The sequence below is a fragment of the Danio aesculapii genome, chromosome 11, assembly GCF_903798145.1.
Source record: "Danio aesculapii chromosome 11, fDanAes4.1, whole genome shotgun sequence".
Lineage (NCBI taxonomy): Eukaryota > Metazoa > Chordata > Actinopteri > Cypriniformes > Danionidae > Danio > Danio aesculapii.
Genome location: NC_079445.1, coordinates 41,241,274 through 41,259,738, shown reverse-complemented (window position 1 = coordinate 41,259,738; position 18,465 = coordinate 41,241,274). Strand labels below are relative to the sequence as shown.

At 36.6% G+C, this 18,465-nt stretch overlaps 1 protein-coding gene across 3 annotated transcripts in view; it reads left to right on the top strand.

The window, feature by feature from the left end:
• trim62.1 (tripartite motif containing 62, tandem duplicate 1) overlaps positions 1-18,465 on the top strand; it is a 97,712-nt gene that overhangs the window by 59,901 nt on the left and 19,346 nt on the right. For 2 of the 3 annotated variants that reach the window (XR_008838519.1, XM_056467987.1), the window contains exons 3-5: positions 5,717-5,812; positions 16,173-16,429; positions 16,550-16,594. Coding sequence is in view for 2 of the 3 variants with exons in the window: in XM_056467987.1 (XP_056323962.1) it covers positions 5,717-5,812; positions 16,173-16,429; positions 16,550-16,594 (398 nt within the window). In the remaining variant the exon portion in view is untranslated. The remainder of the gene's footprint in view (positions 1-5,716; positions 5,813-16,172; positions 16,430-16,549; positions 16,595-18,465) is intronic. The other variant, XM_056467988.1, reaches the window with a different exon arrangement.

The following is an 18,465-nucleotide window of genomic DNA, read 5'->3' as shown; positions in this document are numbered from 1 at the left end:
GTCAGATTATGACGAAGCGATGAAAACCAGAAGCTTTGCTATTAGGTTTGTGGTGAGCTTTTGCAGGGTTGCGTAGGCTGTCTAGACGATATTATCTAATTTGTAGGAAGAGCAGTTCTTAAAGAAACAGACCACCTAAAAAAATGACAGTGAAAGTGGATGTGGACCAGGGACACCCTCAATGACCATTGTTTCAGTTCTTATGATCAAGTGTTCAAAAAGTATGGTGGTTATTATTTCTGTCTTTTTAATGCAATTGTATGTGTATTATGTATCATTTCTTGTGATATAGATTCACTGCAAAATGCTTTTCTTAATTGGATTTTTTTATCTTGTTTCTAGACCAAATATATAGAAATTCTTAAATCGAGGAGTATTTTCTAGATGAGCAAAAAATATTTGCTTGTTTTAAAAAATTACATGCCAGCATTAAGTGAGTTTTTACTTAAAACAAGTAAAATATTCTGCCAATAGGGTCTTACAAGCAAAATAAACTTATCTCAAAAGGAATTTGAGATAGGAAGATTGTTTTGCTTGTTTTAAGGAAAATCGTACTTAATTTTGGCATATTAATTCTTAAAACCATATAATTTTTTTTTTTGCTTGTCTTGACGATGCTTCTTGGTTTAAGAAGTTTTAGATATTTGGACTAGAAACAAGACATAGACATAGAAACTAAATAAGCTTGGAGGTGGTGTATTTCCCAAGGGAAACAAAAAAAGTTAGCAAAATATCCCCTTCGGTCGACAACCAAACACAGACACTCAGTTGAGAGTAATTGAATCGATTTATTGTAGATAATAATAGCATTTTAAAGAAGCATCTCCTCAGGGTGGCCACTGGCCAAAATAACAAACAAAATTATCTGCAGAGTAAATAACTAAATAACCTGTAAATCTTTAAAGAAAAATACAGGAAGCTTAACTTCCTTCTTACTTGAACATAGGCAAAAGCAATCAAAATTAATAGACCGGCCACCCCTATAAGCTCAAACTCTCAAAAAGTTGCAAGCAAGACCAGAATAAAGTTTGGTCGTTTGACGGAGAGGTAGGGAAATCCAGGAGCTCTTCACTCCAAGCAACAGTAGCAACAAAAATGAGCTCCTCGAACTCTGGCGGTAGTTACGTTTTTTTAGCTCTCTGCGAACAGCAGCCAATCAGAACCTGGACCACATAACATGGGAGCATATGGGATAAGAAAAAAACAAACATACAATGGACAACAAAGACAAATAAATTAGTCGTGACAGGCTTATTTACAGGTTTTACCTTTGATTAATGAGCAATGCCCCTGTAAAAAAAGCAATTTAAACCACCAAAAGATACATTCATTTATGTATTATTATTGTTTATTTAAAACTATAGGTGGGCAATTTGTTTAATCTAGATTAATCTCATTGTAATCTTGGAATTAATTGAGATTAATCTAGATTAAAATGGCTCTGTTTTTTTCTTTTTTAAATTTATTATTATTCTTTTTATCACCTTAATCTGACTAAAGTCATAACTAAACTAAGCAGAAATGAAATTAGGACATGTGGAGTATGCATATACTAGTGGCGTTATTGAAGTAAGCGTCGCAAACCCATTCTCACCCCAAAGGCGTCAAAATCTGAAGCATGGTCCAGCACCTTGCGCGTCAGTATGAGGATGCCAAAGGTGCCGCTTGGCGTCACTATACCGACGCAAAAGGAATTCAGATGTAAATTAGCTTTATAGCTAACTCTGGCACAACATGTCATGTTGTACATTGTCCCTGTATAAATAAATAGATAGATAGATAGATAGATAGATAGATAGATAGATAGATAGATAGATAGATAGATAGATAGATAGATAGATAGATAGATAGATAGATAGAGAGATAGATAGATAGAGAGATTGATTGATTGATTCCATTGCTTTCATTGCTTTCAATGGGTTGCCTTGCTGTCAACTTTGGTCAATGTCAGAGCTTATGCTCACGTATGGAAATGGTGTTAGTGAGGCCAGCAGGGGGCACTCAACCTGCACTCTCTATGAGTCCTAATGCCCCAGTATAGTGAAGGGGACACTATACTGTCAGCAGAGGTGTCAAAATTAATTGTTTCTTCGATGCACTGCGATGCAGAGGTGAACTATTTGGTATCGGTTCAGTAATAATCATAACCGGTTATTATGTACTGATGTCATTTATCACATATGCCTTATATGGCAGTAGCTTTCGAGGTCCTGACTCTCTTTGGTCATTAAAAATCTCATTGCACTTTTGACTTCTTATAAATAAGAGGAGTGTAACTCTGGTGTCCTGGCCAAATTTTCTCCATCGGCCCTTAATGATTATGGCCTCCCAATCATCTCCATCCACCGAATTGGTTTTATCACTGTCTCCACACCACCAATAGCTGGTGTGTGGTGAGCGCACTGACACCATTGTCCTGTGGCTGCCGTTGCATCATCCAAGTGGATGCTGCACGCTGGTGGTGGTATGGTGAGACCCCCTCATGATTGTGAAACACTTTGGGAGTCCTTTGGGAGTTTGGGATCCTTTGGGAGTATGGGATCCTTGTGAAACACTTTGGGAGTATGGCCAAGCACAATAAATGCACTATATAAATACACATTACGTTACACTGCTAAGCTGCTCCCATTTTCTTCAGAATATGTTGCTCAAGCACAGAGTAAAGCTAGAGTAAAATAAGTTTCAGTCTTGCAGTTGACTTCCAGTGACCTTCTTCCCCCCTGCCATGTGGGATCCTGGGGAAATGTCATGTCAAACTTCCTCTCGCCCGCTCAGATTGATATAAACGTGGGCCGCCTCTGACCTCCAGTGCTCCATATACTCTCCACGCAGCTCAAACCAGCACACTGCCTCCTTTGTTTCCACATCTTAACCATGCGAGCTCCATTCACTGCCAAAAGTGATTCATCTCTCAGCGCTGGGCAAATCTCGGTTTCAAGAAGTTGTTAGTTCTCCGCATATGCTTTTTAAAGGTGGAGGTAAATGGTACATACCAAAATTGATGGTGTATAATGATCCAGTAACCATTTGCATTTCATTTTCGAAGTGCACCGGCTGGTTATGTTGCTTTTGCTTGATGCATTAAAGACAGCTCTCATCTGTCAGGTATGCACAGCGAAACCAGGCGATGTTTGGATGCTGGGAAGGGCATTTTGATTCTTGTAGAGTGCATTTCCCAGAAGTAATGTGCTTTTATTAGGAAACTAGTTGTTTTCGTCAGTTTATGTGTTGGAAGAGGATACTATTGCTTTAATGCTAGTATTTGAGTCTCATTGCACTCAGATAAGGCTGTTGGAAACATTATGGTTTACTTTGTAATTTTAGCGAAATGGGTTATTAAGATACATAGTTTTAATAATGGGTGTTTCAACAGCATTCTTTTCCATCTAGATCACTTTCAGTGTATCACTACAACATGATGCCGGAATGTCGGATGGGTATGTTTTTCAGGATGGGCTTGTTTATAAAATATGTGACCTGGTTTCATTGGTGTTCATTTCCATCTGGAACAGTAACATCAGCTATTGATTACACTTTTAGCATTTAGTGGTTGGTTATTCATCATGCAACAGCTCATCTGTCACCATTTGTGATTCAGCCGTTGTGCTAATCTGAAGTATAATGTTAAAAGGCCTACTGTTAAGTTCCTCTTGTTTGCCATTTATAACAGACAAATAAAGAAATAAAAAGTGTTCAGTTAAGTATTTGAGTCAATTCACAATGTCTAATGTGTTTACAGTGTTTGCCTCTAGGATTTTTTCCAGCTGTGGCGCAGGGCCTTTTTTTACACAGATCTACTAACTATCTGTGGCGTTATTTCAATGACAAATGTCGTGAGCAAAGTATTACGAGTCGAGATCGCATTCATGTAAAAGCCTACAGCATGCAAATCTCTTTGCTTGTGTGCCGATTTCCTCAGCTCGTGCACAAAGCTTCTTGCGCGCCCTCAAATACGCACTGCTCAAGCGCAGACAGTGTTGCCAGATTGGGCGGTTTCCTGCCCAATAATTGGGCGGTTTTGAATTTATTTTTGCGAGTGAAAATCTTTTTGGTTTTCCGCGGTTTTTCGACAGCTTTTCAAAGTCATGGAATATTAGTAGTAATGTGTATGAACCTTTATGTTTAATTGTTCAATTTCTGTACCCGATTACTCTTTAGAAAACCATTAAGCACTGTTCAGTTAACTTTTATCTTTGCTCTGTTGTGTTTATATATGCTTGTAATTTAACATATTTTATGCTAACCAATGCATAGAAAAAGACTTGATCATTACTAAATCATTTATCTAAATGAATGAAATCTTTCCAAATAAGGCTATTCAATTCATATGGTGAAATTCTATTCATATCGCAATATATATCGCAGCAAAACAAAATATAGCAATGTCAGATTTGTGCATATCCCGCAGCCCTAGTTCAGTGGTATTATTAAAGTCTTAAGGTTCATACTTGTAGGCAAAATGTGCTTTATGCCACCTAAAGCTTGACGCATCAGAATCGATACTCCGTATCGGCCGATCAACATGACAAGGAATCGGTACTCGAAATTGGCTGCAAAAATCCTGATCGAAGCATCCCTACTACTTTCTGTTTTTATGTGCATCTTTCATACTGTCCCAACTTTTTCTGATTTGGGGTTGTATGTACAGCTACTAAAATGTCAATAAAAGTCACTGTTAAACTGTAGAGTTGAATTTTCAACATCAAAAGTCAAAAGAGCAGAGATTAGCATCCCATAATGCAATTCACACCTGTAAATAAATGCAAAACACTCGTGAGTGTGAATCACACAATAAGGAAAGTGTTAATTTACATATATTTTTTACAATGTACATTCTATTACAAAATTGCAACTATTTTTTTCCTCAAATCATTCATCCATATTAAAACATTTACAATATAAATACAAAAATGCACATCCTTCTCGGATGTAGTATAAGTAGACAAATTGAGACACGGCAAATAGGTGCCGGCTTCTATTAGAAAACACTGTTTTCCCCCTCAAATCAGTCAGCCATACTACTAAATTGATAGTATAGAGATTATCTAGTATTAGAGAGTATTGTAAAGGGGCTTCTGCCTGTGCTTATTCTGCCTCCAGGCAAGCAAACGTGGCCCCGTCGTCCTGATTCTGCCACGTCCACTGCAGCACAGACCCACTTTCCCTGACACAAACCTCTCTGGAGACTCGCTGTTTATTTATTAATTTCTGCTCTACCCCCCAACTCTAAAGCCACCTTTCACTGTTCCTTTCTAACAATTTCAAGCTTCCTGTCTGAATCAAATCCATGCATGAAAAGGCTGAATGGCAATATAGCCAATTTCAGTCATAAAAAGCTTTTATCTGATATCAGCTCTTGGGAAGCTATGTCGAATTTGGCCAAGGACAAGGTCAGTGTTAAAGCCAATTGGAAAAAATGTTCATTGTTAAGATCTCAGTGGAGCTCATTTCCATTGAGCATGCTCTATGAACTGAAGAAATGCTAAATATGAGAGCGCTTTCCTGCTGTATCATCCCCAGGTGGTTTTTATTTTGGCCAATCATGCATTGAAGAGTCGTGTGTAGAGTCAGTAGTATCGTATTTATTGCTGTCAGGCTTGTGGCGTCTCTCTTAGGAAGGCTTTGGAAGCGGTTCAGACTAATTACTTCAGGTCAGAGGTTGTTGGATTAATGGGCAATAAATGACATGATGTGTTGCACTGTGGTTTTCCTACAGAGGGAGATGAAGGAGCAGCTGGCGACTCTACAGGACAGTGAGAAGGGTCATACGGAGGCTTTACAGCTACTGCAGAGGCAACTCACTGAAACCAAGGTAAACTTCCGCAGTTTATCATGTTATTCTGACTGTTATTCAGGACTGCACAATGTATTTCAATTCAGCACCGACGACTGAATTAACGTTAACCCGGAGTCATTGCAGAGTGTAAAGTTTAACCATAATAGAGTAAAAGTTGATTATTTGCATGTGTTTTTAAAGGGATATTCCAGTATTTGCAGGTCTCACCCTTGTCCATAGCATATTTGATTTTCTTTCTTCAGCTGAACACAAAAGAAGATATTTAGAAAAATGCTGGTTGATAGTAACCGTTGACTTCCATAGTAATACTTTTTTTTATACTATGAAAGTCAATGTGTGTAATTCCTAAAGGTTTAAATAAATAGAAAAAAATTATAAGGTAACTTTCATATAAAAGACCTTGTGTGCATCAGTGAGGATATACAGCTATATCGCACTGCTACGAGTGTGATACTGTGTTTATACAACAGTTTGACGGCATAATTGTGTATATAAAATAAAAAATCAAACACGAGAGATTAAAAATCCTTTTGTATGAGGAACTACTTTCTTCTGCCACTCATTCACATCTGTAGCTGACTTCAGAACAGCAGAAATCGTTGCTACTTCACAAACGTCACTTAAGAGCTAGTATCTAAATGATTCTCTTGTAGGCTTGGGCGGTAATACTGTAATATGGTATACCGCGGGATCTAAAAATAGCAACGGTGTCAGTTTCAATCTCGTTATACTATCTATATATATATATAGAGAGAGAGAGAGAGAGAGAGAGAGAGAGAGAGAGAGAGAGAGAGAGAGAGAGAGAGAGAGAGAGAGAGAGAGAGAGAGAGAGAGAGAGAGAGAGAGAGAGAGAGAGAGAGAGAGAGAGAGATATGTAGATATATATATGTAGATATATATAGATATATATAGATATATAGATATATAGATATATAGATAGATATATAGATATAGATAGTTGAAGTCAGAATTATTAGTGGCCCTTTTCCCCCCAATTTCTGTTTCATTTCTAAACATAATAGTTTTAATAACTCATTTCTAATAACTGATTTATTTTATCTTTGCCACGATGACAGTAAATAATATTTGACTAGATATTTTTCAAGTTACTAGTATTCAGATTAAAGTGCGAATCAAAGGCTTAATTATGGTAATTAGGCAAGTCATTGTATAACAGTAGTTTCTTCTGCAGACGATCCAAAATATATATTGCTTAAGGGGGCTAATAATATTGACCTTAAAATAGGTTTTAAAATATTTAAATCTGCTTTTATTCTAGCCAAAATAAAACAAATAAGACTTCATCCAGAAGAAAAAATATTATAGGAAATACCGTTCAAAACTCCTTGCTCTGTTAAACATCATTTGGGAAATATTTATAAAAAAATAAAAAAAATCACAAGAGGGCTAATAATTTTGACTTCAACTGATAATCGTTTTGAATAATCTTGATTACAATTATACAATTATGACCAAACGATTATGATTATATATATAATATGATTTTTCCCATAATCGAGCAGCCCTAATATGAGCTACAGCAACTAATATAGCTACAACAACCAACAACAACCATCTCTTAAAAAGAACGACTCACAGAGTGAAATTTTGAATTACTTTGGATTGTTGGATTGTTAAGACTGAAAAAAAAAAACAATAGATAAAAACAAAACAAAATAGCAACAGGAAACATTGAAACAGTTTTTGACCACTTCATATAGCCATATTTTGTTTGAAAAATTTCTAATTTTGTAACAAATTTCATTTGGTATATTTTGTATCTTGAAGTGATGTGCAAATAATATGTTTTTTCAATAATAAGAGTATATAGTAAATATAGTAAATATAGTAAATCTGACATAATTTGAGTTATGAATGACAGTATCGCAATACTACTTGGTATTGTGATACTTAAGCTGGTATAGTATTGTAAGATGAATTAATAGGATCGTGACAACCCTAAGCACCACAACATACAAAAGAGAGAGATCGACTTAAAATGTCACTTCCATGTTCTGTAATGATTTGATAAGCTGTAGTTTGTAGTTTTACGCTGAGTTTTTCTCCTCTAAATGCTTATTATGTGGTCTCTGTCACCATCTTGTGGATGGTCTAACTCCTCTGCTCAACAGGCTGATGGATGCCGACTCGCTGTATAAATATTTAAAATAGGCACTATCCTTAGAAATAAACTGCATAGTTGCAATCTAAACAACTACATTCTCCACTAAAAAAAGCCTCATGAATACAATATGTTGCCCAACAGCAGCAATATTTGTCAAACTGTAGTCCTCTGCCTGCCACTCGTGTGGGCGGAGTAATACACAAGAGTGAAGAGGCCGAGACGTATAACCATTGAAGTGAATGCTATTTACTGCTTAAATAGTGTTCCACTCCTTTGTAATCAGATTCACATCATCATGAATGCTATTGAAGTTTTTATTGCTTAATGTTTTAAAGGAATAGTTTGCTCAAAATGAAAATGACTTTATCATTTACTCTCCCTCGTGACTATTTTTTCTTCAGGTGAACACAAAAGAAGATATTCTGTTTGCTTGCACACAAGGACTTCCATAGCAAGAAAAAAATACTATGGAAGTCAATAGAAACCAGCCACCGGCATTTTTCAAAACATCTTTTATCAAAAACACATATCGGTTTTGATCAATTAAAGGGTGAGGTAACGATGAAAACATTTTCATTTTTTGGTGAACTGTCCCTTTAAGACTGTCCTTTCTAGACTGATGGACCAACACACGTTCAGCAGCTCAGTTCAAATAACTGCGGTTTAATATTGAAACCACGTCTGCATTTCACCTCTGATGGGACTCTATTAAACCACATCTGGTTGTGTGCAAATCGAAACGCAGCTGACAAACAGCTCCTACTGCCCACCACAACCATTACAGATTCACAGCAGGTCTCTCACCCAGTCCCTTGCTCATTGTTTTCGTTCTTTCTTTCTCTCTCTCTTTCTCTCTCTCTCTCTCTCTCTCTCACTCTCTCTATTATGTTGACATTGAGTTTCCAACAAGCAAATTGGTTTATTGAGCAGGTCCTTAATCATGACGCCTTGTTTTAATCAGTGGAGAGAGACACCACAGTCAATACTGCAACTTTGTCTGTCACTTTGCCTTTCTCTCTCTTTTTTTAATCATCTCTGTGTTTGGGATTGTGGACTATTGCGGAGGAAGAGCTTCCTGACATTGCTGACCTCTGGTGTGGGTCTTATTTGTCTTTAGTTAGTCTTCAGAGTATAGTTTTATGGCTCTGCGCACAGCTCCACTGGTGTGTGATGGTGGTATTTGCATATAATATAGATATGTATGTATGGATGTATGTGTATATACAGTTGAAGTCAGAATTATTTGCCCCCCTTTGAATTTTTTTTTAATGAATATTTCCCAAATGATGTTTAACAGAGCAAGGAATTTTTCACAGTATGTCTGATAATATTTTTTCTTCTGTGGAAAGTCTTATGTGTTTTATTTTGGCTAGAATAAAAGCAGATTTTTAATTTTTTAAAAAACATTTTACGGTCAATATTATTAGCCCCTTTAAGCTAGATTTTTTGATAGTCTACAGAACAAACCATCATTATACAATGACTTGCCTAATTACCCTAACCTGCCTAATTAACCTAGTTAAGCCTTTAAATGTCACTTTAAGCTGTATAGACGTGTCTTTAAAAATATCTAGTCAAATATTATTTACTGTCATCATGGCAAAGATAAAAATAAATCAGTTATTAGAAATGAGTTATTAAAGCTATTATGATTAGAAATGTGTTTAAAAAAATCTCTACGATAAACTGAAATTGTGCAAAACAAATAAACAGGTGGAATAATAATTCTGACTTCAACTGTGTATATAGATTTCAGTATATTTCTGTGTCTCCCACAGGTTTGAAATATACTATTTCTCTTACTTGTATGCTATTCAGGAGCCATGTAAACCCACTGGTAAAAGCTGCTCTTATTCTCCCTCAAGTTCAGGTTACTTGATTAACATGATATTTTGTACAGTATTGCCAAAGCATTTAGCACGTGTATGAAATGTGTAATATATTAACATCATCAAATTAATAAAGTATACAGCAAATGAGAAATAAATGACAAAAAAGGAATAAAAACAGACAATATCTCTGGTTATATCTAGGGTTGGGTACAGAAACCCGGTGCCATTATAGCACCGGTACTTTTGTCACCGGTACCGGGACCGAATCGGCATATGAATTTCGGTGCCTTATTTCGGTGCCACTGGTACAGTGACAAGGACGTAGGAAGCATCATGGGGGGCATCAAAGACACACATAGGTACGCATTGTCACACCATCTCTAAACATTTAATTCTAAACAACTTTGAGGAATACAGACAGGCGATGTCAGGCGTTTGTTCTTGTTGCTTAGGGAACGAAAGCACACAACGCACGCAGTACAGCGCATTCGGTGAGCGAGAGCAGCTCTCTTCAGATCAGCACGCATGATCGCGTTCAGCAAATTTGCTTAAACTAAGCATTCTAAAGCGTATTTTACAGGCAAGGATTCTGACACTGCAACGTGAAGCAGATGCTTTACAAAAGGTGCGTGTAAGAGGGGAAACAAGTCAAACTTAAGGACACATTTTATGGGTCATGGAATCAACTTAAACGCAGAGGAATGCAGCATCTGGCACTTTCAATAAGTACGTACATGGACACCAATGCTCTGATTTTAATATGATTAAGACAGTACTCTGATTTAGAGTCTAGACTACCATGTAAACAGTGATTTTTTTTATTTTTTATTTATTTATTTTTTATTAACTTAAAGGACCACAGACACCTGCGTCGCGAAATGCAGAGGTTTTTTCTTTCCATTCAATGTGCGATATCAAATTCCATTAAAAGAGCACTCTTCCACCAGTCCTTACTTAATGCTCGCATCAAATACCTCAATTTGTTATGGGGGCATGAATGAAATGTTCCTGAATGAAAGTGAAACTGCAGTTTAAAAATGAAACACCTGAAATTACATGGATAGCGTGGTGACGCAATGATGTTAATCGATCTATGTACAATAACCTGTAAGACAGGATCATGAAAGCCCCAACCCTAGAAAAAAGAAGTTCAGTATTTTGCTGACAGCTTTTCTACAGTAGTAGCTTAGTGGTAAGATAATTTAATTTCATAATGCAAATCTTAAATTCATGCAAACTAACAAATGATCAAATGATAATATATATATTATACAGTTGAAGTCAGAATTATTTGACCCCCTTTGAATTTTATTTATTTATTTATTTATGTTTCCCAAATGATGTTTAACAGAGCAAGGACATTTTCACAGTATGTCTGATAATGTTTCTGTAATTTTCTAAAGTTTAAAACATCGGTATTGTATTGTCTTAAAATATATAGAAACATCAGAAAAATTATGCCTTTTTTAGTTTTATGCCAAAAATACCCTAAATGACGGTATTTTTATTTTAAATTTAGCATAAATATCATTGGTAGTTTGCAAAATGAAAATAAAAATTATTAATAGTTAATAGTTATTAATAATTAATAGATTTGAGAAATCTATAACATTAGAAATGATATATGTATGATTATTTAAATGTATATTATATAATATTTAATGTTATTTATCAATTTAAATATCTATATAACAAAATTGTTTTGTTTCTGTGTATATATGTGTGTATCACGTATACATAATAAATGTAATACACACATATTTTATCAAAACAAACTTTTATTTTGTATGCGATTAATCACAATTAATCTTATCTAATCTTATCATAACTTTTATTTATTTCACATTTTCTTCAGCTCTATGTCCCACTTGTCAACACGAAATGAAACAGCACTGTTTACTCCGTTAATGGTCCTGTTGTATAGTGAGTGATTAATCAGAATAGAGAAAAAAACAATCATAACCTTTCATCACAATATAATAACCCACTCCGCATCTGAAAGGTCTAATGTCATCAAGCTCTTTTATTATTTGTTTTTTCAACCTCTCATCTCCAACTGCTCATATAGATCCTCTGTACACAATTTAATCTAATCCTAATGTGCTATCATCAAGTAGTTTTTGCATCAAATCTCCGGTTTCTAGGAATCGCCGACCCCAATTTTTGAAGAACAAATTCTTTGTAGTTCCTTAAGTCGACTTAAAATCACACAGAAGATTGCATTTTCTGGAAGCAGGCCACGTTTTCATTTTATTGATCTTACAGTTTGCGTATTTATCTTGAAAGCAGATTAAAGAGTTTATCTTTCAGTTCGTTCCCAGGCTGTCCACTAAAAATGTAGATGTTCACATTGACCAGCCAGTCGTATCCTGTGTGGATTTATTGATGCTGTGCCTTAAGATGCTCACGGAGTGGCAGACGCTTGACATTGACATTCAAAACCATCAATGCCAAATGCATCCCGCAGCCCAGACTCTCCTGCAGAGATAAGAGGACGGCAGGTTATTTTACATTCACTGTCACAGCACTGCCTCTCCACAACTCGATTTATTGAGTAAACCAAATACTGTAATATAGCAGGCACGTCGCTTAGAAATAATATTAAAGTCAGCTGATTCTGTCTTTCACCTTTGCTATATTATTTGATTAGAAATAATGTAATATTATTACAGTTTAAAATAGATATATATATATATATATATATTTTAAATATATTTAAATGTAGTTTATTCCTGTTACACACAGTAGAATATTTAAACATTATTACACCATCTCCAATGTGAGGTGATCCTTCGAAAATAACCCTTTTCTTGCAATTGATACGAGATATCTCGTCAATTGAGAGACAATGTATCCTTGATATTTAGTTTTTATGTCAATCAATGTTTTGGGTATGCTACAGTAAGGTAAGCCCTAACGCATGGGACTTCTATGTCTCCTTTGAGCAAAATACAAAGACAATCAGAGAAAGTGTAGATAGGCTTGTCAAAAGTATTGAGTTCTGTACCAAATGGTACTGAAACGTCCATTTCCCGCTAACATTTGAGTGCGGTTGAGCGCGTACTTAAACATCGCTTATTGGCCATTATGTTTACATGCTCAACAGAAATAGCCGTGAAGCTCATCAATCACAGCTCTTCATCGCTGTTCACCAAGTGCAAACACTTGGGAAGTTCAAAGCCGTGTAGATCAGTTGATCCATCAGCAGATCGCTCATATGTCAGCTCATAGACAGACAAGCTGATCTACGTGGGTTTTGAAATGTTCCAGTGTCCGTGTATCTGTATTTGCAATTGGTGAACAGCGATGAAGAGTGGTGAACCAATGACCTTCACATCCAATCACAACTATATCTGTTTAGCATGTGAACAGTGGCCATGTGTTTAAAGGTCCCCTGAAGTGCTTTGAAATGTTCATTTGTATTCGATGATTGATGCGATCTCAACTGAAACATGGGCAGGACACAGAGTAGCTCCTCCCTTTAAAAATCACAGTTCTGCCAGCGATAGTGGATGAGCTCAAGCGTATCAACTGAAAAGCAAAAGAGAAGCATCATTGCTCTTACTAGCATCTAAAAAAGCATTTTAATCTTAAGGGAATTTTAATGTACGGTCTCAACAGCAATCAAATGTTGGCAAGAAATGGACAGTATTTCAGAAACTGCTGGTCTACTGGGATTTTCATGCACAACCATCTTTAGGGTTTACTGAGAATGGTCTGAAAAAGACAAAATGTCCAGTGAGCGGCAGTTCTGTAGGCGCAAATGCCTTGTTACCAGAGGTCAGAGGAGAATGGCCAGACTGGTTCCAGCTGTTAGAAAGGCAAAAGTAACTCAAATAAGCACTTGTTACAGCCGAGGTCTGCAGAAGAGCATCTCTGAACACACAACATGTCCAACCTTGAGGCGGGTGAGCTACAGCACCAGAAGACCACACTCCTGTCAGCTAAGAACAGGAAACTGAGGCTACAGTTCACACAGGCTCACCAAAATTGGACAATAGAAGATTGGAAAAACTTTGCCTGGTCTGATGAGTCTCGATTTCTGCTGCCACATTCATGGTAGGATGGTAGGGTCAGAAAATTGGCATCAACAACATGTAAGCATGGATCCATCCTGCCTTTTATCAATAATTCAGGCTGGTGGTGGTGGTGGTGGTGGTGTAATGGTGTGGGGGATATATCTTGGCACACCTTGGAGTCATTAGTACCAATTGAGCATCGTGTCAACACCACAGTCTACCTGAGTATTGTTGCTGACCATGTCTATCCCTTTATAACCACAGTGTACTCATCTTCTGATGGCTACTTCCAGCAGGATAACACACCATGAATCATCTCAGACTGGTTTCTTGAACATGACAATGACTTCACTGTACTCAAATGGCCTCCACAGTCACCATATCTCAATCCAATAGAGCACCTTTGGGATGTGGTGGAATCGATGATTCGCATCATTGATGTGCAGCTGACAAATCTGCAGCAACTGCATGATGCTATCATGTCAATATGGAGCAAAATGTCTGAGGAATATTTCCAGTACCTTGTTGAATCTATGCCATAAAGTGTTAAGGCAGTTCTGAAGGAAAAAGGGGGTCCAACCTGGTACTAGTAAGGTGTACCTAATAAAGTGGCCGTGAGTGTATATCGTAATACAATATTATGAGGGTAATCAAATTTAAGTAAAATATTTTCAAATATGTTGTCGGTGACTGACAACTTAAAAAAAAATGCTGTTAGAGTAAGAGTAAAACTATTTTTATCATTGTTCTGAACAGTTGCCCTGCTTCATGTTTATTTTGTGAACCAATGCATTCAGATTTTTTAATAAACACTCAATTCAAAAGAACATTTATTTCCAAAGCTACACCGTTATTGATCAATTCATTCTCAATTAATTGCAAGCTACTACTAATTACAAATTGACTGCTAATACAGCTACTCTTAGTGATTCCAACAACCGCTATGCATCAGCTTTAGCATGTCAGCGATGCATCTAGCTCATATAAGCCTGGTTGGTTTTTAAATTGTTGCCACCTCCCGCTAGCACGCACTAGATTTAGCTCAGCGGCAGGCTTGCTGACAGACCCCCTCGTCTCAAGAGTCGCTGTCGAATTTGAATGAAAGACCCCAAGGAAAGATGTGTCTGATTAGCAGATGTCGCGGAGAACAAGCTGCTGGGAGGCCAGAGTCTCGCTAAGCTCACGGGACGTGTTTACTGGCTTTAAATAGACCCCATCCGAGACAACGGCCCGTGGGGAGACCAACAGCACTTCAGCATCACTAAACCCCAATCATCCATCAGGCGACACCAGGTGGGCTGATTCTGCCCATGCAAATGACGCCAGAGAGAGACGAGATCTTAATAGGATTTCATCTTTCCCAGTGGCAGAGAAATCACATTTTGCCTTCGCAAAGACAGAAGTGGAACAAGTCCTTTATTTCATTTGTTATAGGAGTAATCTTGTATTGGCTGAAGTCTGTGGTTTTTCTTCTCCAGCTCTTGTTATAGGCGAAGAAAGTACGTTTTTGAACTTGCCTTGTTTGTATGGATGGCCATCGGGCTTCTGAGTCGACCTTGAGGTTTCAGATCTTTGATCCGTCGACTGTAACTGATGTTCTTTACACTTTAATGGAGATGATCGGCTTCCTCAGTTTCTGCTGCTTTCCACTTTTATTTTCCTTTGTTGTCCGTAGAGAGGTTTGTTGGCTAGATTCGCAGTTCTCTTTTGTGTCTAGATCCTCTTCTGCACGTCTGCATGTGTAATCATGTATTCTCAATGGAAGCTGTCCTTCAATAAAGTTTGAGAAAGAAGCAGCCTATTGCCATTTACAGTGACTATTATTCCTCGTCAATGTGTCTGAGGCACTTTTTTTTCACAATTAATGATAGTCCTCAACGTCCCTCTGTGGCCCTGCATTCATTTTTTTTAATGATAGTAATAATAGTGATTGTAATTTAAAATCTAAAAGCAATGTATTATATGACTCTTAAATTACTGACAATAAATTTGTGTTTATATATATATATATATATATATATATATATATATATACATACATACATACATACATACATACATACATACATACATACATACATACATATATATATATATGGTGACCCCCCCCCCCCCCCCCTCTTGATTGTGATGATAAATGCGCTATATAAATACACATTACATTACAATTGGTAAGAATTTGCTCTAGATGTGATCATCTCCAATAATGCAGAGACAATAAGTTGTTGACTTGTCTACTTTGATCATAATTCAACCCTTTTGGGAAATGAACATTTCTACACCATTTAGATTGGAAGTTCAGGCCGACGAATTTCTTACAGTATCCTAAAAAGTAACAATATTAACATCTAAAAAAAGTTATTTTAACTTCATGGGACCTTTTCCTCTCTGCATTCCAGTCATCTGCAAAGAGTCTTCGTGCCACAATCGGCGAGGCATTTGAGCGGCTGCAGCGTTTCCTTCGGGAGCGGCAGAAGAGCATGCTGGAGGAACTGGAGGCGGATACGGCGCGTACTCTCTCTGATATCGAACACAAGATCCAGCGCTACAGCCAGCAGCTCCGCGATGTCAAAGAGGGCATCCAGATCCTGCAGGAGCGACTCGGTGAAACCAGCCATCACGAATTCCTGGAGGGAATCGCTCTGACGTCTGACAGGTACTAAAAAAGCCGTGTGACCCGGAGATGAGCGTATGTATGTTCAGGGTGTTTTGTGTGGTAGTTTGAGATTCTCTGGTCTAAAAACGTTTTGTCTTTTTTCTTGTAAATGCTGGTCAGGGAGCAAGTGATTCGTGGAGGGTATTGCTGGTGGAAGCTACCAAGGCAAGTCAGGTTATTTGACTTATGTATGTGACCATTACCCTTTGCTATATGACACAGGCGGCCAGTTAGAAAGATGACTGCAGAATAGACCACTGTAGGTTAAGGTTAGTTGAGGGGTAGATTAAGCATGATTTTTATTTTTTAGAAATAAATACTCTTGTTTGGCCAAGATGCATTTATTTGATCAAAAGCACAATAAAAAAAAAGTAATGTTGCGTGTAATATTATTACGATTTCAAATATTTGTTTTATATTTCATATATTAATTCTTTGATTTTTCTGAATATCAGCCAAAATATCAGTCTTCAGTGTTCAGTGCTTATTATGAGTTGAACATTATCAATTAAAAATGCTTTTTATTTATTTATTTATTTATTTTAAAACTTTATGCATTTTATTTGTGATTATTTTATGAATTATGTTAATAGAAAAGTATTTATTTGAAATGAAAACCTTTTGCTAAATCCTTTTGATCAATTTAATGCATCTTTGCTAAGTGAAAGCATTGGATTATTTAAAAAATGACTTTGTTGTATTGTCTTAATTATGGTTTATTAATGCACATCTTTTTTTATTGTATGTGCCCTTATAATCTGTATTAAAAATACCTACCCCCCTCCCTCTTTTAATATTTTCTCTCTGATTGGTGGCAGGAACCAATCTAGGGATGCTCAAAACAACTGATTCACCGTTAAGCGAAAGGGTGCGTTTTAACCGATTAATGGTGTCAGTTAAACGATTAAAAAATAATAATTTTAATTGCCAGCATAAATGTGCAACACATATTTGTTAACTCGCAGGATAGTAACATGTGCAACCACATGTGCCTACAGACCTATTTTGCCAAAGAAGAAAAATGAAAGAAGAATATTGCTGGTCACAGTTTGACAGACGAATTGATGCCAAACCAGCGCAATGCTGATTTCATCTGTCCTGGATCCACGTCTTAAACACTTCTGTTTATTTGCACAATTGGAGAAAGAAGCCACGAAACAAAACTTTCTGAAATGTGCTCTGCTTTGGAAACAAGCCGGCCACAAGTCGGAGCATCTGGGTTTTCTCTCCATTAGAGTGTGCTCCGGCACCCCTCATAAACACAACAAAAATCCTATAGTTGTGATGATTTAGTGTACAACCAACAATCCAACTTTTTTCCAATTGGAAAATTACAGTTATTAATAAAATAGGCATATGATAAAATAGCCATAATGATAACTGTGCACCAAACTGAGGCTTTCATTTTTTAGCTTATAAAACATGTATGCAATATCATATGTAAACAACAAAATTGTTATATGCTATAGTAGCCTATACTTTACAAAAAGTCATTGCTATTGTCTTAAATCACACAGAGCGAGCGCACATGAACCGTGAGCAGGACAGAGGAAATAAAAGCACACAAGCTCTAAGGTAAAACCAGACGCTCAAGACATAATCTTTAAAATAATGTCTTCTATTAAAGATGTTGACAGAGGTTTGTGATACAAGTATAACAGCAGAGGATTAATTAAATGCATATTTTCCGTGGAGCGATCGATTTGAGGTAGCCTGCTGTTTTTATTTAACGGAAGAAAACCAGCCTATACCGGTTCTTAAAAAGGATTCAGTCAGTGTTTTGTTTTGTAATCTAAATCGGTCATTTAAGTGAAAAATATCTAGGGCAGGCCTATTTATTTTATTATTTAATTTTGTTTATTCTTTATTTCTACGCTGTTGGAAACACTGCTGGTGCGTGAAGATGTTATGTTCTGTTGTTAATATGTTCGCATGTTAAAATAAATCAGTATTTTAAAATGCAATATGTAATGTGTCAGACACAAAATAGACACAGCAATAATTATAATTTTTTAAAAATTCAATAATATTTTAGT